Source organism: Chamaea fasciata, unplaced genomic scaffold, assembly GCF_029207755.1.
Source record: "Chamaea fasciata isolate MVZ Bird 193981 ecotype frontalis unplaced genomic scaffold, bChaFas1.0.hap1 SCAF_24, whole genome shotgun sequence".
Classification (NCBI taxonomy): Eukaryota; Metazoa; Chordata; class Aves; order Passeriformes; family Sylviidae; genus Chamaea; species Chamaea fasciata.
The window spans coordinates 3,874,294-3,898,498 of NW_027094109.1; the positions used below are offsets into that span (position 1 = coordinate 3,874,294).

General features: G+C 48.1%; 1 protein-coding gene across 2 annotated transcripts in view; it reads left to right on the forward strand.

The window, feature by feature from the left end:
- Positions 1 to 2,638: 2,638 nt before the first annotated feature.
- The window catches only part of CLMP (CXADR like membrane protein), a 40,055-nt gene continuing 18,488 nt past the window's right edge, over positions 2,639 to 24,205 (forward strand). The window contains exons 1-2 of one of the 2 annotated variants that reach the window (XM_066203454.1): positions 2,639 to 2,765; positions 3,414 to 3,802. In XM_066203454.1, the coding sequence (XP_066059551.1) occupies positions 3,652 to 3,802 (151 nt within the window). In that variant the 5' untranslated portion in view covers positions 2,639 to 2,765; positions 3,414 to 3,651. Of the gene's footprint in view, positions 2,766 to 3,360; positions 3,803 to 24,205 lie in introns of those variants that run through there. The other variant, XM_066203453.1, reaches the window with a different exon arrangement.

Below are 24,205 nucleotides of genomic sequence, written 5' to 3' on the forward strand. Positions count from 1 at the left end.
TTACTGTTAGGGGGGAAAAAAAGAACAAAGCCAGAAAAAACCCAAATAAACAAACAAAATCCACAGTTGTTTCGTAGATCAGGTTTTATTAACCTTTAGTGAGGTGTTTTAAGAAATAAATTCCTATAGAGTGAAGACAACTCTCAGGAAGAATTAGTTTGCGCTCAGATCCTTTTTTTTAAGCATTCAGCGTGAAGTTAGAAGATTAAAAATGCTCTTTCTTTGTGTGAGGAACAATTTACTTTGACTCTACTGCCTCACAGAGGATAATAAGACGATAAAAAAAATAATAGGGGTGTTTTTTCTCCTCAAACAAACCAAAAATCCACCCTGGAGCTCAGCTCAACTGAGGCTCTGAGCTGGAGCTTTAGAGAGCTTTTGAGTTGTTATTTTTTCCCACTCAGACACGTTTAGTGACACTGTGAGTGCTGAGCCTCACTGAAGGGAGATTTTCCTACTGATACCAAACGACTGATTGTGCTTTTATAATCAATTATTGAAGCCCGGCTGGGAGAGGAGAACTCCAACAACAACAACTGCTTCACGGAGCACAAAACACAAAGCAGCCTTTCCTCCAGTGGCTGATTGTGAAAAGGAATCTGTGTGAAGGGTTTGATTTGTCCCCCCAACAATTTTTTTTGTTGTATTTTGAAGTTTGTTTGTGTCATTTGGGTTTTTTTTTTTCCTTGTGTTCTTGGTGCTTTTTTTTTTTCAGTTGCAACCCCAAAAACAGAACAGAAAGGATTTTCTTTTTTTTTTTTGATCAAGAGATCCGAAGCGATGAATGAGTTTTGTTCCTTTAGTGACTTTATCGAGAAGCTGCTCAGATCACTGAAACTGAGTGAGAGAAGTTGATAGAAGGAATCTTGGAGAAATGACAATAAAGAATCAGCACAGGGGGGGAGCTCAGCAGCATCAGTGGGAGGTTTTTTGGGGAGAAAATGCAGCTTTTGGATATGTTTTGGGTGATGGGGACATTAAGACACCACTAAGAAGAGAATGAGCAGCTCTGCAGCACTGGGGGACAGCTCAGGCTCAAGGAGGTGCTTCCTTGGAGGAGGAAGAATGAATAAATTGATCAACACATTTAAGATTTGAGATTTGAGATTTGAGATTTAAGATGTAAGAGAGCGTGTTTTCTGGAAGGTTTGATCATCCAAACGTCAAGGGGCTGGACCTGAGACAGCTCCACCAAAACTGGCCTGTGGCCCGAGAGGATTTCTGCAGATTTTTTGTAGCCAGGTGTTTTAATCTGAGCTTAAAAATTGGGGTCTGTCAACAGCAGCACAGGAACCCTGAAATGCTGAAAAACTAATTCAGTTTATCACAGTTTGTTTTTTTTCTTTTTACAAAACTTCTTGTTTATCTCCAACATCAGTTTCTCTTCCCCAGCACCTCTGTCCTGCTTTTGCCCTCGCTGCAACTGCTGCAGGAACCCAAAATCAGAGGGAGAATCCCCAGAGGAGGAGGTGATGTGGGAACAGGCTCTGCAATGGGGTGAGGAAGAGGAGAATTTTGAAGAAGAAGAGGAGATTTTTGAGGAGGAAGAGGAGATTTTTTGGAGAGGAGAAGGAGATTTTTGGAGAGGAAGAGGAGATTTTTGAAGAGGAAGAGGAGATTTTGCAGGCCCTCCCTTTCCACCCTCCTCCCCCTGCACACCCCGGCCCCATGGGGCAAATAAAACTTTATTTTAAAATAAACTTTAAAAACTTTCAGCCTCGTTTTAAAACCAAGTTTTATTTGGGGCAGGCAGTGCAGGGTGCCAGCACTCCTCTCCCTCTCCCTGGGGAGGAATTGATCCCATTAAATCCATCAGGACGCTGGGAATTCACATCTTCTGTCACACTCCTAATGCACAGAGACAAGCTGGGTGCTGCCTGGCCTGCAGGAGCCGGGGAGGCATTAAATGAATTTTTCTCCATTGATTCGTGTCCTCATCAAGGGAGTTTTAGAGTCCATCCCTTAGGGAGAGCAGCAGCAGGTTTGGTCAAGCACGTGGGGAAAGGTTCTGGAGGTTCTGGTTGTGTGGGATGGGCAGAGCTGCCCTGCGGGAACTGTGATATTCACCCAGTGCAGGTTGGATTTGGATAATCGGCCTCAATTAGATAAAAATGCTGTTTAAAACATGGTAATACACAGAGAAAATCAGTTCTGGGGAGGAGGAGCCAAGTGCTGCTCCTGTCTCCCTCTGAGGCCGGGAGGGGCAAATAAAACTCCCATGGAAGTGGGTGCAGAAGGAGATTTTTATCCCTTTTATTCTCTCGGGATCTATCCAAATTTAGGGTTTGATTCTGGCAGCACTTTTTGTTGCCCCCCCATAAACACCTACAGGGCTCTGTCATGAGCACCAAAGGTACCGAATTCCTTCAGAGCCTCCAAAAGTTGCGGCCCCTCGCTGAAGGCTCCGTAAATATTTCTGTATTTCGTAAAAAAAATAAAATACCCTGAACTGCAGGCGACCAAAAGAATCACGGAGCCCAGCTCCTGGCTCTGCACAGGGTTCGTTTTCACCCCTGGAGAGGCACAGCGGCGTTTTATCCCTGATTTTTTGGGGGAGAAAAGTGTAGAGAAATCGTGTGTGGGTGGAGTTACACGGGGAAAGGAGAGAAAGACTGGAAAACTGAGTGTGATGTCCCAAACCACAGGCTGGCAGCCTTGCCCACGCTTTGCTGCTCTCCTCCAGGCTTCAGAAACACTTTCATAACTGTTCTGAGGGGAAGAAATTTATTTATTTTTTTTTTTGCTCCGTATTCCAAGGCACAGAGGTGGGTAAATCTGCTTCCTTCCCCTTCTGCTGGGTGTGCTGGGTGCTTATTTTTGGGGTACCCGAGGGAATTTAAAGAACTTGCTCCCCTGTGCGAGGGTGAAGATGAAGATGGGCTGGAAATGCCCTTTGGGAGGGAGTTAAAACTCACACCCCCAGTTTCTGCTCGACTGAGCTTTCCCTTCATCGGTGAAGCACGGCTACGACCTGAAATTAAATCTGGTTTTCGGGGATTTCTTTCCCTCCTAAAAGCGCAAAAGGAAAAGCGGGCAGCAGGCAGAGCGAGGGTTCCAGCGAGTCTGAAATCCCCAATTTCCAGAGCAAAAACGAGCCCAAAGCTAATTCACCCAGGGGAGAGTGTTTATCCTCCTGAGGAGCTTTTCCCAAGAGTCTCCCTCCAACCCCTGGGTGACGAATCTGATTTTTTTTTTTAATGCTGCCTTCAAACTTAACTGTTTTACCACTGGAGAAAGGCTCTGGTTTCTCTTCTAAATATCCGTGTCCTCGCTGGAAATCAGCTCTACCTCACCCACATGACTGGTCTTCACTATTAATCCCAGCTGATGGCAGGGAGGGGCTCTGGTGGGAGGCAGCCATGTGGTGAACATTGAGCTCAGTGTTTTTTCCCCTTTGCTTCTCTCCTCTCCAGACAGGCAAAACTGTTCCGTGCTGCCTCCGTGGATGTGAAAGTCCTCGCCGTGCCGCCTCTGCCTCTCTTCTCTCCCCCCCCTCAAAAAAACAACCTCTCAGGGCCCTGAATTTGCAGCCAAAAAAATCCTCCACCCCCCCAAAAAAAAAGCTGTGGCTGGATCTGGATGGAAGATGGACCAAGGGACGAATAGCAGGAGGGAAGAAAGAGTGAAGTTGGTTATTTTTCTGGCACATGGATGCAATTACGCTCGGTGCATTCCAGAGGCGTTCCTTTGAATCCTGTGCAGGTCTGCCTGCCGTCCTTGGGAGAGAGGAAGAAAAGAAAAAGGGAGGAGAAGTCCCTCTTGCTGGGAGACGGAATGTCTGCATTTTCAATCCTCTTCTTAGGTAGGTTGGCTTCGGTTTGGTTTGTTGGTTGTTTTTTTTTTTTACTGCTGCTGCTGCTCAGCTTTTATTTCGTCAAACTTCCACCAGCCCGCTCCATGTGCTGGAAATTCAGCTCTGGTGAGTTGGAGAAAAGGGGCTTGTGAGGAGGAAACTTTCATGGAAAACTGTCATTTCAGTGGGGCTTGAGTTCTGAGCCTGTTCTGGTCGCTTCGCGAGCAGGTTGACAGCCAGAGATCTCCGAATATTCAGATTAATTTTAAAAAGTGCTGGTCAAACAGACCCATTTGGGAGAGTGTGCGTTTGTTGTTTGAAGAGGGCAGCGCTTTTCAGGGATAAACGGGAGAGGGGCTTGCACCTCTGGGGCGAAACGAGGTGAATAAAATGTCTTTGTTTCGGGGCAGAGTGTCAGATTTGTGTAAGTGTGCCGAATCGTTGGGCGCTCGGCGCTCAGATGTTGAAAATGAAAAGGGGTTATTGTTTGCAACGGGTGGCTAAGATTAGAAACAGATGTGCTGGAGTGCAGGAGGGAGGAGTTGGGGAGAAAAGGATGAGAGAAGGGGGAAGGCAAGGAAGGGCTGCTGAGAGGAGGGGAAGAAAGAAAAGGAACAGAGGTGGATTTGTGGAGCAGGAGAGGAGCAGAGAATGGAAACAGAGGAAGGAAAAGGAGAGTGGAGGAGAGCTGGAGGGCTGTGGGGGAAAGTGTTGGCAGCCCTGAGGAGGCTCCTGCTCCTCCAGGGGTGAGCAGTGAGCTGTGCCTCCCTCCTGCTCATCCCGTCCTGCTGACAGGACCAGCCCAGCCCTCTGCCCTGCCTGGCCAAAGCCTGGCCACTCCAGGCGATTCCAGCCTTTGGGATTTCCTCCTGTGTGCTGGGAACCTGCTCCAGGTGTGAGAACAGCCCGTGGGCTGGGCTCTGCTGCCCTGGGACGAGCTGAGCAGGCTGTGGGGCGCAGGAGTTCCGAACAGCTCTAAAGGATTGTGCCAGGGAAAGGCCCGTTTGAGCCCCCCAGGTGTGGAACGTGGACTGGAGAGGGAGGTTTGGTGAGCAAACACAACATTTGTCCAGCTGCTGGTGGACAGAGGAGCGGCTGCTGCTCTGGGGATTGATGGTGGAGGTTTTATCTGTAAGGAAGTGCCGGAGGATCTGGGCAGAGCAGGCAGCGCCCTGTGCCCTGCACACCTGCACGTTTGTGCCTCTGTGTCCTGGGGAGTGCCTGGAGAGGACTGCAGGAGATGACAGAGCAGGGTTAGCTTAGCTCAGCTCCTGCCAGGGGCTGCTCAGCCCTTCAGGCGGTGGCTCTGGGGGAAATGGGGGCACGGAGGGGTTGGTTGCCCACCTGGCTGGTGGAGACAATGGGGATTGCAGCCTTTGGTCCCGTTCAGCTCCTCAATATTCCAAAGTGCTGAAGGTTTGGAGCGAAAGGAACAAACCGTTGCCGCAGAAGAGGGTTTGTCTGTAAAGTAACAACCACTTACCTTTGCTGCTTTTATCTACAAACCACAAATGGCTTTATCCATGTACCCTCAGCACCTCCACTGTGACAGGAGCACAGGAATCCCAAAAAACAAAGATTCTTTACCCTCACCTGCAGTCAGGTTTCTGAGTGTCTCCTGTCCAAGCACTGGGGAGGAGAGAATTGTCTTCAAACCTCAGAGCAAACCTGGGATGTTTTGTTTCTGGTCCTGCAGGATCACTGAGCTGCCCCCTGAGCTTTACCTGCCCTGCCAGCAGAGGACTTGGTCCTTCTTCTCCTTGGCCAGCTGAGAAGCAAGTCCAGGGAGAAGTAAGGGAATGTTGTGGTTCCCTGTTCCAAGATCCTCCTGAGCACCACGAGCCCGGGGAGTCGGGTTTGCTGCCTGAAGCCTGGATTTTCTGCAGTAAAAACCTGCAGGAAAAAACCCTAGCCAGGCTGTTTTGTTTTGGTTTGGTTTTTGCTGATAAAGTAAAGACTAATGTGGAAAAAACCTGGTTTTGGAGGAGCCTGGAGAGGAAGGTTTGGGTTTTCATCGTTAAACATCCCAATATACACAATTCTTGTCTTTTCCACTGTTTACCTCTCCGGGGCACACGAGCAGCTGTGTGAGGAGACAGGAAACGGGAGCCAACGTGTTTGGAGGAGACTTTATTAAAACAAGAGGAGATGAAAGACTTTGCTGAGTGTGGCCAAGAGCATGGCCAGGCTCACTTTGCAGAGGGGAAGTGGCCCACGCTCTGCCTGTGAGTGTGACACGGCCGTGACCAGCTGGGGAGTGAGAATCAGGTGCCCAAACTGCCTTTTTCACACCCTGCACACTTGAAAAGCAGAATTTTGAGGTGGTTCTTCACTTCCGAGTGGAAAAGGTTCATAACAGAACGTGACAGTGGCCAGTGCTTTCATTGAAATGTGTTCCTGACTTGGTTTAAATTTTACGGGGTGGGAAATCTCCTCTGTCTTTCCCCCACGCCAAGTAAATCACGAATGGCTTTGGTGACCCATTCAAGGGAAAAGCTGATTTTCTTGTGGTTGAAACAGTTTGCAGGGGTGATTATTTCTATGGGCTGGTTTCAGGTGCTTTTTCCTTAGTTGGTGGCTGGTGTGAGTGCTCTGCCCTGCAGGATTCGGGGATCAAAGGCAGGAGATGTGCCAGCCCGAATCACTCACCCACCTTCCTGACGTGCTGCTGTGGGCAGTGACCCTTCCCAGTGCTGGCAGGGGTCATCCACCACAGTTCAGTAAAATAATCATTTTATTAGTGATTACCTGATCTCTGGGAGCTGGGATGTCATTCTGGGGTGGCGCTGAGAGCAGAAGCCCCTCCTGAGGGACGCCTTAAATTTGAGTTTTCATGTATTTCAGGTTCTGTGGTGCCCAGGGGCGCATCTCTGAGCTCACAGTCAGTGTCACTCAGCTCTGCACACAGCAGGGACACAAAACAAATCCTTCTCCTGCTGCACACCAAGGACAATGTTCAGCCCCAAAGGCACAAACAAGGGTGGGCTGGAGGGAGGAACAAGGATGGGACCTCACAGCCTGGAGCTGGAATTGGACAATTAAACCCCAATGTGCAAATGGACCAAAGCTTATAAAAGTGTGAGACCTCCTGGCCTGTTAGCCATTTTTGGGTCCATTTTTGGGTCCATTTTGTGCCCATTTTGGGTCCCCCTTGGGTGTAGCCCTGGCCAGGCTCTTGTCCTGCCCAAGGACCTTAAAGGCCTTTCAATAAATCTCTACTTTATTCTCCGACCCTGCCCAGTCTCTGTTCCAGCTCAGCCTCTCCAAGACATCAATTTTGGGTCACCCAGATGGGACTTGGAGGCATCTGACAGAGCCCAGCTCTGCCCCCCACGCTCTGAGGCTGAGGAATCTCTGTCAGCGCTGTCCCAGGGCGCTGCAGCCACTGCTCTGAGCATCCCCAGCCTCCCCCTGGCTCACTGCACCAGGAAAAAGGTTCTGGAGCAGCTCTTTGCAGGGCTCTGCTGGCGTGAGGAATCGCCTCTGACAGCAGCATTTGCCCAGGTATCCACGGGCTGGTAGCTGGGAAATCCGAGATGATGCAGGCACTGAGCAGCCCCGGGCTCTGCTCCGGTGTCAAACCCTCCCTGTTCCTGCTCCGGGAGCCCTGGCTTTGCCATCCTGCCCCCTAAACCTTCTGTCCTGGGCTACAGAAAAGCAAAACCCACTGGGGTTGTTGGGGTTTTTTAAAATAAGTGTCCCTGCTCTCAGGGAGCGCGCTGGGAATTGTGGATTGAAGGGGATGCTGCTGCCCGGGAGGAGTAGAAACCAAAGGAGACATTTCAGGGTGCCTAAAACAGAGCTCGTGGAGCTTTATTTCCCAGAAAACAAAGGAGACACATTTCAGCTTGTTTAAAACAGAGCTTGTGGACTTTCATTCCTGCTGATTTTCCAGAAGTAGAAAAAAAAACCCAAAAAACAAAGGAGAGTTTTCAGGTTGCCTAAAACAAAGCTCGTGGACCTTTATTCCCCAGAAAACAAAGGAGACAGATTTCAGGTTGTGAAATCCTCCTTTTAACAAATCTTTGTTTTGTGAAAAGGAAGCTTGCGGACCTTAATTCCTCTTAATTTTCCAGAAGTATTTAAAAAAAAAAAAAAAAAAAAAAAAACAAACAAAAAAACAACCAAAGGAGAGAGTTTTTAGCTTGCTTAAAACAAAGCTTGTGAATCTCTATTCCTGCTGATTTTCCCGGATTTAAAAACCAAGGAGACAGTTTTTAGGTTGTTTAAAACAAAGGTTATGGACCTTAATCCCTGCTGATTCCCCAGAAATAGTAGAAATCAAAGAAGACAGTTTTCAGGTTGCCTAAAACAAAGGTTATGGACCCCTATTCCTGTTGATTTTCCAGATATTTCCAGAATTTCTCAGTGATAACTAAAATATAAAAGATACTTGCCATTTTCCACTTTCCTTTGGCTCCTCCTCTTGCCTTTGACTGTTCCATGGTGTTGGAGGTTGGTGGTACAAGGACTTTTCTTTATTTTCTTATAAAATTCAGCACAAACCTTGGCTCGGGAGTGGCGCAAAAAAATACCCAACCAGCAGCTGGGAAAAATGAGGTTCTGTGTGTGACTTTTGTGTCTCGATTTCACCTCCCCTTTGTCACGGGCTCCTGAAGGAATGCAGGGAGCTTGGCGGTGCATTTAGCTTTTTTTTAAAAATAAAGGACTTTTCTCCCCAGGACACCTTCGTGGAATTGATGATTTCTCTCAAATGTCAAGAGCAGGCAACAAAACATCGGCTGTGTGAGATATTCAGGCTGTCAGGGGAGCGTGGATTTAATCCCGGGTCTTTATTAGGGCGCTGCCCTGGGAACACCTGAGGAAAGGGAATGGAGGAAAGCAGAGGATCTATTGGGAGCTCCAGGGGGAATTCAGAGGAGTCAGACATAATTGAGTTGCTCTCTGGCAGAGGGTCAGGGTTAACACTCCTCCCGAGACACTCCAATTCTTCCCAAGCTAGGGATGGCTTGCATCAAATATTTGCTGTCGAGACACTCGATGATAAATTGCCTGGTTTTTTCCCCTAGCGGTGCTTTGTTTTATGTGAAATAGTTGGGATTTTTAACATCTAAAAAAACCCAAAAAAGTTTATTTTGGAGGGAGGGTTTTTTCTTTTTTTTCTCCTTATCCTTTCTGCTTTTTCCATTTTACCACGAGGGAGAAAAGGGTGAGGAAAAGCAACGTGCCAAAACCGTGGAGAAGGATTCGTTTTTATGGGAAGTAGAGCCAGAGGGAAGGCAACTTCTCTGAATTTCCCATTAGAAAACAAGTTTTATTTTGCCTTTGTACCCACCCTGGCCTTGTCTCCTCCATGCAGAATTCGTGGTTTGTTTTTGGGGGGGCCTGGCCCACTTCAGAAGGATATTTTGTGTAAGGGCAGCACAAGGTTCTTCCCAGAAGTGCCACTGCACAACCGGCAGGGAGATATCCTGGTGTTTATCCTCAGGATCACGGCAAACACCCCTGTCCTCCTCACGGCAAACACAGTTTTGTGGGGTTTTCAGCAGGTTTGCAGTCCGGGATTTGTTCTCAGAACGGGAAAGAGATGTAAACAGCCCCTCTGCCAGTCCTAAATGGATTTGGAAAAGCTTTTATATCTAAGCCTTTGTTACACTAGACTGAAAATGGTGTGTAATACCAACAAAGTGAGGGGCTTCAAGCTGCTTTCTGTGCCTTTCCCCCACAATTTAATCAAAATCCACCTTAAATTTCTAATTAAACAATGCCCCGTGTTAGCCCAGGCTGCAGGCAGTGTTTGTGCCTCCGAAATGTGTTTTATTGTGCACATCTGCAGGAGAGGCTGCTCTGGGGGCACAAGGAGCTCGGTGGTGCCTTGTTGAAAAGATGAATGGGTCTGGTTTGGCTTTTTTGGGTTTGCTTTTTTTTTTGTTGTTGTTCTTTTTGGGTTGTTTTTCTTTTCCCCAAAGCCGTGTCTTCGTCTGTTTTTAGCAGTGGTTGGTTTACAGAAGCAGCCCGGCGAAAAGTCAAGGGTGAAGTGAGGTCAGGGAGGTCTGTGGATGGAGCCTCAATGACAGGACAGGACAGGAAGCACAACAATGGAAAATAATGTGTGAGGAGTCACCAGGCACGAGGCTGAATTCCAACCTGACCATTCCCTGGGCTCTCTGGGGGCAGTGACAGCCGCCTCTGCCAGCCTGGGATCAAATTTTCCTTGGCCAGAGCGCAGGGAAGGTGAGTTCAACAGGAGCCTGGAGCCCTGCACGGGGTTACCAACCCAGAATAAAGCTGCTCCTTCTTCCCAGAAATATCCCAGCCCTAGGAAAGGAGGGTGGGCACCAGGCCAGGCTCTCCTCAGCCACACCCTGGCACCTCGGTCTGTTTATCTGACCCCTTAAGGAGCTCTGTCTCTTCTTTGAGACAAGTTGTCAAGAGGACAGAGCAGCTCCAAGGTGCTGGATGCGATGGAAGCCCACAGACCCCATCCTGTCCTCATCTGCTCCTTCCCTATCCCCAGGAAATCATTTGGCAGCCGAAAAGGGCAAATGTTTAACTCGGGATTTCCCAGGACCAGCCCCACGGTGTCAGATCTGCCGGCCCACAAGGATCAATCACAGCACAGCACACTCCCAGCCCCTCTCTCCGCCTTGGGGACCTGCCATGATTTTCACACAATCCCAGAATCACCAGGTTGGAGGAGACCTCCAAGATCGAGTCCAACCCAGCCCTGACACCACAACTAAACCCTGGCCCCGAGTGCCACATCCAGTCTGTCCTTAAACACACCCAGGGACGGTGACTCCACCACTCCCCGGGCAGATCATTCCAGTACTTTATCACTCTTTCCCTGAAAAACTTCTCCCTAATATCCAACCTGTGTTTTCCCGTTTTTGTGGCAGGAAAACGAGGCTGGGTGGGAAGGCTGGAGGGAATTCCTGCAGTGGAATTCCCTTTGGAGGGAAAAGGTCACTGAGGATTGGGGTGTGCTGGTGACATTGCCTGGCAGGGGGAGGCTGCTCTCCTGGAAATGGAGCGTGCAGGGTTAGAGGCAAGGCTGGGCTGGGCTGGGGCTGCCAAGGGTCACTCTGAGAGGGGGCTTTGATCCACCCCAGCAAGGCCACGTTGCAAGGAGAACACCTAAATCATACCTGGGAAAAGAGGAACCTCAGGCACAGGTGATGGAACACGCCTGAAACCTCCGCAGCTCTGGCTCAAACCCATTTTCCTCCTGAGACATCCCCAAACGTGGACACAGCAGTGATGTGCAGGTCATTAACAAACAGCTGACCCCAAGCTGAAATCCCTCACCTGCCACCTGCAGAGACTTATCTTTATTTTCTAGTAAAATATTGCTTTTCTTGATTTTCTAGCAAGATATTCTTTATTTTCTAGTGAGATATTCCTTATCTTTATTTTCTAGTGAGATGTTTATCACCTATTAATGGTGACCCTTATCCCTTAATAATGATGACCCTTATCCCTTATTAATGGTGATACCTATTCCTTAATAATGGTGATACTTATCCCTTATTAATGCTGATTTTTATCACTATTTATCACGTATTAATGTGGGGTTTTTTTTGCTACCACTGTGCTGAGGAACTCCACTCGTGGTGTCGAGTGCTGCTGTGCTCTCAGAGAAACCTCGGAGAAAGGAAACCCCAGGCTCTGGGCGCTGGGTCTCTGAATTACTTTGTGCTGCAAATGAAAAAAAAGGAAAATTGAGTTTTTCTGTCTGGCAAATACACGGAGTGCATCGTGGCTGTGAGGTCTTTTGAGCGAATTCTTTCCCTAAGTGCCTGGATGGGTGGTTAGGAGGCCTTTATAGAAATGTAAAAAAAAAAAGAAAAAAAAAAAAAAAAAGAAAAGAATGACTCCATTCCATTCCCTTTGTCCCTCAGCAAAATATCAGAATTAGGTGGTTTTCCAGTATCTGGAATATTTGAGATGGGTGCTGGACGAGTCTCACAGCTCCGATCACTCAGGCTGTGTTTTTCCTTAAAGACTTGATAGAATCTGAAAGGTCACAGGAGTGTTTAATGCAGATTTGGACCTTTATTGGCCAGGTAGGGCCAGAAATCCCGGGGTGTCTGTGTGTGTGTTTTGTGCTCTCATTTAACACAGCAAGCCGGGGATATGGAACTGAACCAGAGTCAGGCACTCCTTTTTTATTATTATTATTAAAAAAAAAAAAATAAAATATTGCAGGGTTTTCAACCTTGAAGGCAAATCACTTTATGACTTCATTGTTTAAATTTAGGTTTTGTTTTGCGGGGGGATCGTTAGACTCGAAGCAAAAGCCTTGTAGCCCAGGGACTGTCACTTCTGATTACTTCCAGTGACACTTCCAATTATTTCCAATCACAATTCCAGGGACAAGAGGGGAAAAAAAAGGAGCCACGTTCTCCAACATCAGGGCTTTTTCCTCCCCCCCCCCTTTTTTTTTATTCTTTTTTCCCGTTTTCCTGAACAAAGCAGCGCTTCTCAGTGAGCTGTGCAGGGAGAGGTGCAGAGGCAGATTTGGAGCAGGGTATTTCCAGAGCGGATCTGCTGGAGTGAGGCTGGAGGGTGCTGGGAATCCTGCTGTGGATCCTGCCTTGCTGAGCAGCGCCGAGGAGATTGCTTCATCCTCCCCAGGCACTGGCTGGCACCGGGTTCAGAGCAGCAGCAGCAGCAGCAGCAGAACCTCCCGCCCCTCCTGAGACAGACGGGCGGCTCTGGGGAGCCAGAGCTCAAAATGGGACGCGGGGATCTGCTGGGAGAGCTTGAGGGACTTCCAGGGACTCCAAACCCAGGATGTGGTGCAGTTTTTGGCCCAGGGACACAAAAAATCTACTGCGGAAGTTTGAGTGACTTCCAGGGACACCAAAACACACGATTTGGTGAAGCATTTGGCCTAGGGACACAAAAAAAATCTCCTGGGGAATCTTGAATGATTTCCAGAGACACAAAAACCAGGATGTGGTGCAGTGAGTTTGGCCCAGGGACACAGGAATCTGCTGTGGGAGCTTGAGTGACTTCCAGGGACACCAAACCCAGGATTTGGTGCAGTAAGTTTGGTCCAGGGACACCAAAAGTCAGCTGGAGGAGCTTGAGTGAGACAAGAATCTACTAGGGGAACTTGAGAGACTTCCAGGGACACCAGCCTCAAGATTTTGTGCAGTGTTTGGCCCAGGGACACAAAAAACCAATTGGGGGAGCTTGAGTGACTTCCAGGGACACCAAACCCAGGATTTGGCACAGTGAGTTTAGCCCAGATGAGCTGCACCCTTCCAAAAGTGAAGCGGGAGCGCTGCCCGATTTCCAGACGTCTCTGGGAGCCTCACTTGGAACTCCTTGAGGATAAAAAGGGTCTGAAAACAGTGTCAGAGCTCTCAGTCCCACCCGCTGAAGCCTCTCACTCCCTCGGTGATGCTGCACTGGGCTCTGGGGCTCTGCTCACGGCGGGGGCTGCTGGCAGCTCTTTGCTTCGTTTGCTTCACAGTGTCCAAGAGCTGGGCTCTGCAAAAAGGGGGTGTTGTGCTGTGTGAATGCATGTTGACCGTTTGGATACTGTGTCCACGTTTATTTACCGTTTGTGGATTGCATTCGTGTTTATTTACTAATAGTACATTGCATTAGTGTTTATCTACTAATTGTATATTGAATTATTGGTTATTTACACTTTGTACAAATGTACATCTGTGCAAATGGACGAGCAGCAAACCCGGTGTGGAGTTCAGAGGCAGATTTGAAGGGCCTGAGTTAATTTAGGAGTCTGGACCTAAACATTTCCAAAACAGCAGGAAATGGAGTTTAGCTTTATGTGGTGACTGACAACATTTCACTTTTAAAGCAGAAATTCTATTTACCAGTGACCTGGCTGAGTGATGTTTCTGGTGATTGCTTCTCACTGCCCTCACCCCCCTGTTGCTGTCTGAGTGCTGGGAGAGGCTTTTCTCCGTGTTCACTCAGATCTGCAGGTGCTGGATGTCGCTGGGAGCCACCTGTGCCAGCTCCATCCCTTCCTGCCAGGAAAACCAGCGTGTCTTTGCAGGATGGATGCTGCTGTGACATTCAAACACGGGTTGTTTGTCACTCGAGCAGCGAGCTGACCACAAACCTTTCCTCAGTGCGGTTCAGCAACTCAGTTCCACCTGAGCAATTTGACGTCGTGCTTTGTGTGAGACCTCCCAAGGACTCCTGCTTGTCAGCTCTGATGTTTTTGTGGCATTTTCTGGATGAGGCGGGTTCCAGTTTCACTGAGGTGGCACTTGGGGACAGCTGGTGCTGCCCCAGGAGCTCAGCATCCCACAGGAGGAGCTGTTTGAATCCATCCAGGGTGGGGGAGATGTTCCCACAGTGCAGCTTTGTCTGTGCTCTCTGCTCTGGGCAAAACCTCTCCTCTTCCCATTGTTTCAGGCCCTCGCTGGGAAACAAAGGGAATTTTAGCCAGACAAAGCAGAGCTTTTGTGGTGACAAATACCAGGATTTTTTTTCTATTTTTTTCTATTCAAAGGGGGATTTGAAGCAATGGTTGAGTGTCTTCTGGTCAAAGAAGCATTCAGGATGCCGAGGTTCCAGCCTGGATTTTGCCAGTGATTCACGAGTTAGTGATTCAGGCTTCATTTTTCGGTGCCCGCCCGTTTTGAGTGTCTCCACTTCCAGTGATACAGAGGATGAGCCCTCTGGAATTTCTGAGTGTGGGGACACCCGGGTGACATCGACGGAGGTGTCCTTTAATCCCTTTAATCAGCCCGCATTTGGGGGCTGCGCTGGGAGCTGAAAATGCCGGGTTTGAGAGAGGGAGAGCCCTCAGCCCGTGCCAACCTTTCCCTCCCGAGCTCAGAAAGCGCTGCAGAAACGGGGCAGCGGAGCCCGGCCGGTCTGTCCCTGCCGGGTTAACGGGGAAGAGCCTTCCCGTGCCGAGCCAAACGCATCCCGGCTTTTCTGCCTCTGTCAGCTCCTTCCCTTTTAGCCCGAGGCCACCCCTGGAGGAACAAAAGCCACGATTCGGCAGCTGTCGGTTCGCTCAGCCCGCTGTGACCTGCCGGGAGGAGACTCCAACTCCTGCGCTGCTCAATCCCACCGGCCTTCCTCCTCTAAGGATTTGATTCGCGTTTTTTTTTTTTCCTTCTGAGCAGCGCCCTGGGCAGTGCTGCCTCCATTGCGAGGCAGCAAGGAATAAATTCCCCCCAGGAAAAGGCAACAAATGCGGTGACAGCTGCGGGGGTTGTCACGGGCACCCTCCCCTCTCCGTTCCCTCCGCAGGAGAGGCCAAAACCAGGATGTCAATGGAGGAATTGCACCAGCCAGGAGTGTTTAGGGTGATATTTCTCTGGAATATAGTCATATTTCTCTGGAATATAGTGATAGTTTTCTGGATACATTGATATCTTTTCTTGACATATTGATATTCTTCTGGACACATCGATACTTTTTCGGGATACACTGTTTTGGTGGGGTTTTTTTCTGGATATATTGATATTTTTTTTCTGGATATCTTGAGACTTTTTCTGGATATATTGTTTTGGGTTCTGGTTATATTGGTATTTTTCTGGATTTTAAACGCTCTGAGGCAGGGATTGTTTGCTTGTCACTGTTCCTTAAAACCCTGCAGCCGCCAAGGTTTGCACGGGAACCCAAAGTTCTAACCAGGCTTAAACTTGGTTTTGTCCACGCCTGCTGTCCAAACGAGCCAGACACGTGGTTAGCATCTCTCTGTGTCATTCCAGAGCACAAATTCCTGCAGAAAAGATGGAATATAGAACTGAAGACATCCAGCTTCAACGAATTCTTGACTTCATTCCCTTCCTCCTGACAAACAGAAAAACAAAAATAAATAAAACATGCAGGGGGGTAAACCAAAGCTGATGACAAAAGCTGATTATTCATGCATGTAGAATGACTTTAACTAGCCAGTTAGGCAATATTGACATTTTCCTGCCTTGCTCGTGGTTTTTCTGAGCCCTGCTGGAGGCTGCTCTTTGTTCTCAGGCACCAATGCTCTGGTGAAACACAACCTGCTGGGTTTTCAGGGTGGTTTTAAGGGTTATGGTGGTCGGTGCAGGGCATGTTCTACCCCACCTCAGTGCTAAGGGAATTTAAAAACCGAATTATTTGCTATGAGTGGTTCCCTCCTGTGCTCTCACACCCTTTTTTAACATCACCCAGCAGAGACTGTGCCGGGCAGAGGGAAATCCTGTATTTTGCCCAATAAATTTTGCCTTCCCCGAGGAGAACCCTGAGAATACAAACCCTTTTTATCACTTTGCAATGGCACAGGACATACGCAGGGACCTTTTTCCTTCCAGCGCCACTCCTGCCTGCCCTCCCCACTGCCAGAGCAGCCTCGGAGCCTCTCCCCCTCCCTTGTGCTGCAAACCCACGTGTGCAGCATCCCTCTGCTGCTGGCTGCAGCTTTTCCTCACAGTTCCTGGCCTCGGGCTTGTCCTCTCAATATTCTCCTTTTCTGTGGAAAACCCAGCCTGGCCAGGAAAAAAATAAAAAAAAAAAACCACAGCTCCTGGCAGTCTTGGTGCTGATGAGCCAGGCTGGGAGTGTGCTGGAGCTCTGTTAACTCTGTGTGCTCATCTTCTCTGGGGGGTCTGGGGCTTTTAAAACCCTTTGATGGGCTCTGGGATTCTCTGAGTGTTTCTCTGTCTTCTCTCCACGCTGAAAGCTCCTGGTTTAGCAAGTCGAGCTCGGGAACAGCTTCAGCCTGTGGAAGGGAAATTAATTCCCAGTTCCTGCAAGGAGGGAGCAGATTTAGGCAGGAGTTTAGGGCTGCTCTTCTGTTAGCATTGAAACACAAAATCACAGGGGGATTATCTGCAGGTGCTTTGGTTGAGGAGCTCTGGGAATCAGGGGTGCAGGAGGCAGACCCAAATCTGACTCCCACGTGGATTCAGGATGGACATGTCTTTATACCCTTTCATTATATAACTACATATTAATTATTAAACCCATACTGTTCTATTGTACGAGTTCTTGTAGTTTCCATCAGGCCCCCCAAACATCATTTCTCATGACTCTTAAACAATAATCATATTCAATTACCAAACAATCATTACATTTAACAATCACATCATTTATCACATGATGATTTTGCAGGTGCAGTTTCACACGATCCAGTAAAAACAAAACCCAACCTTTGTTTCCAGGGCCTGCGTAGTTTTGATTCCCTTTCCCAGACATATCCAGGCCCAGCCTTTCTCTCCACCTCCCCTAAATCTATTTTATACAATTCCCACGATTTTTAGAAGCATTTTAACCCCATGCTATCACTTCCAGCCCTGCTGCTGACTTCAATGCTGCTTTGTTTTTTATGATCATCTTGTAAAAGCGGAACGGGGGGGAGAAAAAAACCCAAAGAGTAAAAAGCAAATAAATTCTGTGGGGGTTTTTTTATGAAATATCTGTGTGGAGATTGGGACAGAGCTCACTCAACATTCTCTCTCCTAGAAAAGATGTCTTTGCCTGGAATTAGGATCTGCCTGGCAGTGAGAGTGAATTGCCCTGGATTTAGGGGGTTTGTGATGTTCTTGCCTTTGAGGAGATCCAGTTCCCTTCTCCCCTGGCTGATTTAATGTCCCAGCTCTGTTGTGACTTGTGCTGCGACACCAAAAGCTTTATTTCACGGAGGGGACACCATGTGTGGTCTCCAAAACTCCACCGTCTCATCAGCAAGTGAGGGAGAGGCTGTCAGAGGCTCTGGGTGAGGAGAAGGAGCTGGGTTTAGGGGTTTAGGCTGGGTCTGGGCTCTGGGAGGAAAGGGCAGGAGCAGCTCTGGAGGAAACATCCCTGCTCACGGTCTGAAATCATTCTGGGGCTTTATTTTTTCTGTGTCAGCACTGTCAGAGCCGATAATCCTCAAGCGAAAGAGGCCATCCTACCCCAGCAAGAGAAGGACCTAAAGTGAGGAATCCCCTTCAGCAAGGATGTGACAAGCAGACTGACAATGTAGGAGAAAGGGGAAAAAAATATCCTGAGCCAATATGCATAAAATTAGGGCCTGATTATGAGGCAGAATTAAAAATAACCCGGGAAGAATTCCCCTGGTGGAGGGAGATGGTGGAGCGGCAGGGCGGGCGGCTCCTGGTGCCAGCCGCGCATTCGAACAGCACTAATTGAGCAGGTAATGATGATGAGAGCGCCTAAAGAGCCTCCCCCGCCGCCCGAGCAGGGCTGGATGGAGCAGATGGATGGTACTCGCTTTAAACAGCAGCCACTGCTCATCTCCTCCGGTCCTCTCTGAGATGGGAGTGGTGCATGGTGGATGTGCCGGGGAAAATGTCCCGGGCAGCTGCGAGAGGGGAAAGATCCTGTAGGAGCCCGGGCTGTGCCCTGCGGGTTCCTGCACCTTCTCCTGGTGGGAACGGCAGCTCTGATCAGGATCTGTTCAGGACTCCTGGAAAAGTGAACAGGACGTTTCCCTCCAGCTTCAGGTGGAGACCTCCTGCAGTGACTAAAGCATGGAAAATGGTATTTGAAATGCAGTGTCTTTAGAGCAAAAAAAGGCCAGAATTCTTTGTAAGGAGATGAGATGGGAAGAGAAATCTGTGGGTTTTCTTCCAGTTCCAGTGGTGACTCTGTCATCTCCTGGAACGAGAATTTTCACTGCTAAAATTCAAGATCCTGGAGCAGCCTTGGGCAGCTGGGAGAGGGGAAAGATCCTGTAGGAGCCCGGGCTGTGCCCTGGGGGTTCCTGCACCTTCTCCTGATGGGAACAGCAGCTCTGATCAGGATCTGTTCAGGACTCCTGGAAAAGTGAACAGGAAACTTCCCTGCAGCTTCAGGTGGAGCCCTCCTGCAGTGACTAAAGCACGGAAAATGGCATTTAAAATGTGGTATCTCTATAGCAAAAAAAGCCAGAATTCTTAGTAAGGAGATGAGATGGGAAGACAGAAATCTGTGAGGTTTATTCCAGTTCCAGTGGTGGCTCTGTCATCTCCTGCAATGAGAATTTTCACTGCTAAAATTCAATTGTGTGGTTGATAAACTCATCTCACCTCCAGGCCCAGCAGGTGCTTTTAAGAAATCCTGTTGGAGCCTCGGCTTCCCCAGCTGTTAAAATAAAAGGGAATTTCTATCTATATTCCATTACATAATGGAATTTATGGTCTTGAGACAAAGCGGGGGGTATTGGTAAATAATTTGATTATGGCTTTTATCAGGCTGCCCTTTCCGAAGAGCTCACAGCTGCTGTCTGCTTGCATTTGTATTCCGTGTCACTGGGATGGAGCTGTGCCCTGACAGAGGCAGCTCTTTCAGCATTTAGGCAGGAAGGGTTTGAAATCTTAAGGAGCCACACGAGCCCTCGCCTGAATTCTTTATAAATTTTGTAGGAAATACACTCAACCATACTTCCTAAAAGAGGAAATGCTTGAGTCCTGTCTCCTGTGTTTAGAATAAACAGAGTCCAGATAATTTAATCTAAAAGGAAAACGCTCTTTTGAGGATAAACAGCCTGAATAAAACATTTCTGAACAAACCCACGGCCACATCCCCCCCCTGCCCTTGCACAGCCCCCGGAGCAGTTTGGGTCCTGCAGGACGGCAGGAGCGGCTCTGAGCGGGGGAATTGGCCTCCCCACAACCCCAAATCCTGCTCAGGACACCCTGCCCCAGCCGTGCTGGTACCTACACCCCCCCAAACCCCCGCTGGGCCAAGCAGGGCCCTGCAGTCGGGTGCTGCATTGGGCTGGCTGTGTATGAATGTCAGATACGGCCTGGCAGACACTTGGGGGTTGTTGTTGGATGTTAAGGAGGCCCAGATGGAGGCTGGGGCAGTCTGGGCTGCTCCAATCTGCACTGGGGAGCTATTTGATTATTTGTGGTTTTATTTTCTTATTTTATTTTATTTTATTTTATTTTATTTTATTTTATTTTATTTTATTTTATTTTATTTTATTTTATTTTATCCCTTCTCTGCTAAGCAAGAATAACAAACAATTTGCAGTGTTGATGAAGCCGTTGCTGCTTTCTGCTGAGCTGGCTGGGCTGGAGGAGCACAGGGGGGTAAATCCAGGCTGGGTAGAGGGAAATGAGGGATTCCTGTCACTGCAGATCCAGCAGGAACAGCAATCAGGGATGTTAATTGTCAGAGCCAGAGTCACTAATTGAAGTGCCCTGCACTGGGTGCCAGGATGAGATGAGGATGTGGAGCAGAAAACCAGGGACAGCCAGGGCTGGGATATCTGCTGGATTCCAGGTCTTTGGGATGCCCACTTGGAATGTCAGCTGGTTCCCGGTTATTTAAAACAGTCACTTTGCCTGTTAGGCTGTCTCCAGGTATTTGGGATGTCCACTTAGGCTGTTAGCTGCTTTCCAGTTATTTAAAATGCTCACTTTACCTGTTGGCTGGTTCCCCGTTATTTTAACTATTCCTTAGCGTTTTATCTTGTTTTTAGTTATTTAAGATACTCACATAAGCTGTTAGCTTGTTTCCAGATATTTCAAATATATCCCTTAGCTTGTTAGTTTGTTTCCAGATACTTCAAATATTCCTTAGCATGTTATTTTGTTTCCAGTTAGTCAAGACGTGTCACCTGTTATTTTGTTTCCAAGTATTAACAGGAGCTGGTTTGAGGGAAAGAACACAGCAACAGGGTAAAAAAAATTATAAATCTGACTTCTCCTGAGCTGGTTTTTCCCCATCAGCAAGAGCCAACACACTAATTTAGGCAGAATTCCTCCTCCTGGGGCTCCCCAGGTTTGCTCAGTTATTCCTGCTCCGATTCAGGCAACTCTCTGGGCAGCCTGGGGAGAATTTATCCTTCTCTCACTGCACGGATTCGGGCAGTGAGTCTGAATTCAGGCTCCTGCCTGGCAGAAATCATGGGAATAAGGAGCCAGGAACTGCAGGGTGAGAGGAGAACAATGGTTGATTTACTGATTGTTTCACTCTGAAATAACCCAGCATCAGGTGGAGGTGGAAGAAAACCCCTAAGTGGAATCTCATAGTAATATGGGGAATTTATTGCTGTTGGGGAGAAGCCCATATTGATATTCTGGAAGAAATAAATCCAATTTCACTTGCCATTGAGCCTTCTAAACAGGCTCAATAGACAGAAATACATTCCTGAACAGACATTAAATACTTTGAATCCATTTTCCAGCAGCTGGATATTCAATTCCTTAATTCCTGAGGAAAAAATGGATCCAGTTCTGTCTTTGTCAGTGCTTACCATCACATCTTCTGCCCAATGGCACCAATCAGGCCAGTTTTGGAAACAGCCCCTGCCCTGTAGGATTAGAAATGTCCAGAAAGGAAAGGTGGGAACCTTTAAAAGATTTTAAATCAATTTTAACAACTGCAAAGTCAAGTTTTGCTCCTGCTGCTCTTGGGCTGCAGGAAAGGAAAATGTTTCTGGTTTTGCTGATATTGTTTTATTGAACCCCAAGTCTGTCTTGTGACTTCAAGGATTTTAAGGACTGAGTGCTCAGGATAAAAATCAGGATGCTGGACCCACCTTGCCGTGGGAAAAAGGGAACCAAGGTGGGGAGGAAACTGGAGCTGACTGAGATTTTTGGTGTTCCATGGCCAACATCTGAGTGTAAATGAAAAGCACAGACACTGGTGAGTTTACAGATCCGAACTGTGGATTTGAGTGGCTGTGATGAAGAAAAGAGGTTTTCTCAAAGTGATGAAGGAGCTGAAACAAAAATAGCCCTGAGGAACCTTTTGAGGGGGTCGAGCTTTGGCTTTGGGAGGGTTTTGTGCAGCCTGGGCTGAGGAGCTGCCCTCACCTCTCCCTGCAGCCTCCCAGCCACGCTCTGTCCCTGCCTGGCTCAGCAGAGGAGAAATGTGTAAATAATCGGAATGCGGGGCTTTGTTGAGGAGCCTGGAGAGCCTTTGCTCCGTCTGGGTCAGGGTAAAGGTCCCTGCAGAGCTCCCGGGGCACAGGCTGCTCCCAGCAGCTCCAGGAATGTCAGCTCTGCCAGGCTGGAGGTGACCCCGGGCTGTGTTTGCTGCCACACGCACAGAATTTTGTCAGCTTGTGCTGGCCGCCACCTCCTGCTTTACCTGCTCACCTTCCAGAGGGAATATTCCCGGCTGTGTCACACCCAGCCCAGACGGGGAGCGCTGGGATAATCCTCCCTCTTTTCAGGGAATCCAAACTCATCGAGTCATGCAAATCCCAGCCCCGGTTCTTAATGAGCCCGGGATGTTAACAGCATCTGACAGGCGAGGCTGGTTCATGCTCAGCCTCCCCGGGATCAGGGCAGTCCCTCTGAGGACTCCGCAGGACGGCAACACGAGGGGCTTTGAGCTCTGCTGCCTGCAACTTTAACCCTAACACAGGATGGAAACTCGATTTCGAGCAGGGTTGTTTCACCAAAAAAAAAAAAAATAATAATAAAAAAAAGGTGCTGCTGGAGCTGCAGGCTGTCTGCAGGCTGCAAACACACTGAGGTGATGTTGTGTGGTCCCTGCTGCACCAAAAACTGCTGAAACTCCACCAAAATCACCTACTCTGTTTTGACAGATCAATTGCTGAATGGTGCATTCCGGTTCTGCACGGGTTGAGACTGAAATGGGTGGAACTGTGGGTTTAGAAGACCCCATTGAGCTGTTACGGGCTGAAAATCCCTGCTCTGAGATAAAGCTGCTTCATGCACCACCATGAGATGCAAATATAGGTGCAGAAATTTATTTTAATGACGGTTTTTGGACTCTAAAAAAGGCCACGCAGGTGTCTGAGTCACTTTCCTGTTTTACTTTAGTTTGGCCGGTCAAACATCTTTTGTGACCCATCTCAGTTTCATATTAGAGGCCTGACTTCTCCTCAGTCTTATAATTTGTTCTAAAGATATCCACAAGGCTGCTTTTGTCCTCGTGAGAAACCCCAGGGAGTTTGAGGCTTTGTCAGCCTCACCAGCTCTTTAAAATAACATTTAGCAAACAGAAGTTCAGGGGGAAAATATAAAGCTGGAGGAATTGGAATGCGAGTCCAGGCTGCCAAATGGGTGGCATTTCAATGGGTTTGGAATTGTGAGGAGTTGCACTGCAAAAAAACCCCCATCAGCTGATTTATTTTTCCCCCTCAGCCACTTGATGACCTAAAGATTCTAAGTCTCAAACATTCATTTCTGAGTTTCTTCATCAGTCTTAACTCACCTGGTGTCTCTTTTTGCACACAGATTATGAGAAGCCACAATCACAGCTTTGCTATTCTTCATGCAGCACCAAAATAAAAAATATTCTTGGCTAATGCAAATAATATTAAGCCACGTTTCCAGCTGGCATCTGGAATTTGCCAAATTTATGGTCAAAAAAAAAAAAAAAAAAAAAAAAAAAAAAGAGCAGAAGAGAACTTTTACTAAATAGAATTTTGGCCTTAAATGTGAAATCCTCTCTCAGTGTGATGCTCCCTCTCAGTGCCTTTGGAATAGATTCCCTCTCCAAAAAGCAGGGAGGCTGCGGCTTGTTTGTAGCATTTATCCTGAATTGTTTATTTATTTGCTCTTAAAAGTTCTTTGGGGGGAATCTCTTCTCGGCTCGGGAACGCGGCCGCCGTAGTAAATAGGAAGCCGTGACATTAAAAGTAATTGACATTAAAATGTTATGACATTAAAATTAATCGCGTTTGATGGATGTTAGAGACTGAATCCACAAGGCTCCCGGGTTCGTGTTCCAGCAGGCTTTGACATTCATTCTCCCCCTCAGTTCCTGCAGCACTTATGTAACTGCTTTCCCCACCACTGGGCCCGGAATTGGGAGCTCCTGGGAGGGAGGAGAAGGGGTTTCCTTGGAATTCTCCACCTGGGAATGGCAGGTACAAGAGTCCCTTCATTCCCCATCCAGGAAATCTGTGTCAGAGATTCGGGATGGGCACAGAAACGGCCACGTTGGGTTCCTAATCAGCACCACGAGATAAAAACAACAAGAATAATTCTGGGGTTTTTTAATCAGCACCATGAGATGAAGATGAAAAAGATAATTTTGGGTTCTCAATCAGCCCCACCAGCTGAAGACAGAAGGGATCATTTTGCTCCACCCATGCTTGGGATGCTGGAGCAGAGCTGATGGAGTTGGTGTGGAGCCTTTGTTCCCTGTGCTGTGATAACTCCAGACAGAAAAAAAACCTTGTAAAAAAACCCCAAACCCCAACAAACTCCCCCCTTGGCTCTTGCAGTGTAAATAGTGCCACTTTTTGTTTCCATTTTTAGTAATAATGGGAAAATCTTTCACTCCTGTAACGTCAGTGCCAGGTCCAGGAGGAAACATTCCCAGCTGCCAGCTCAGCTCCCGCGGCACCAGCATGGAGTGAAAAAAGAATGGAGTGTTTTCCTTCAGGGCCTGGAGTTCCTCAGAGCTGCAGGGGCCGCGGGATAACCTGACACCTGGATTTTACAGCCAGGAACACCAGCAGTGCCAGGAACATCGTTAATTCCATATTCTAGAGCAAAGACTGTGTGAAAACTCTTCCAAAGCGGGAAGAGCTCACCCAGAGCTCACCTAGAGCTG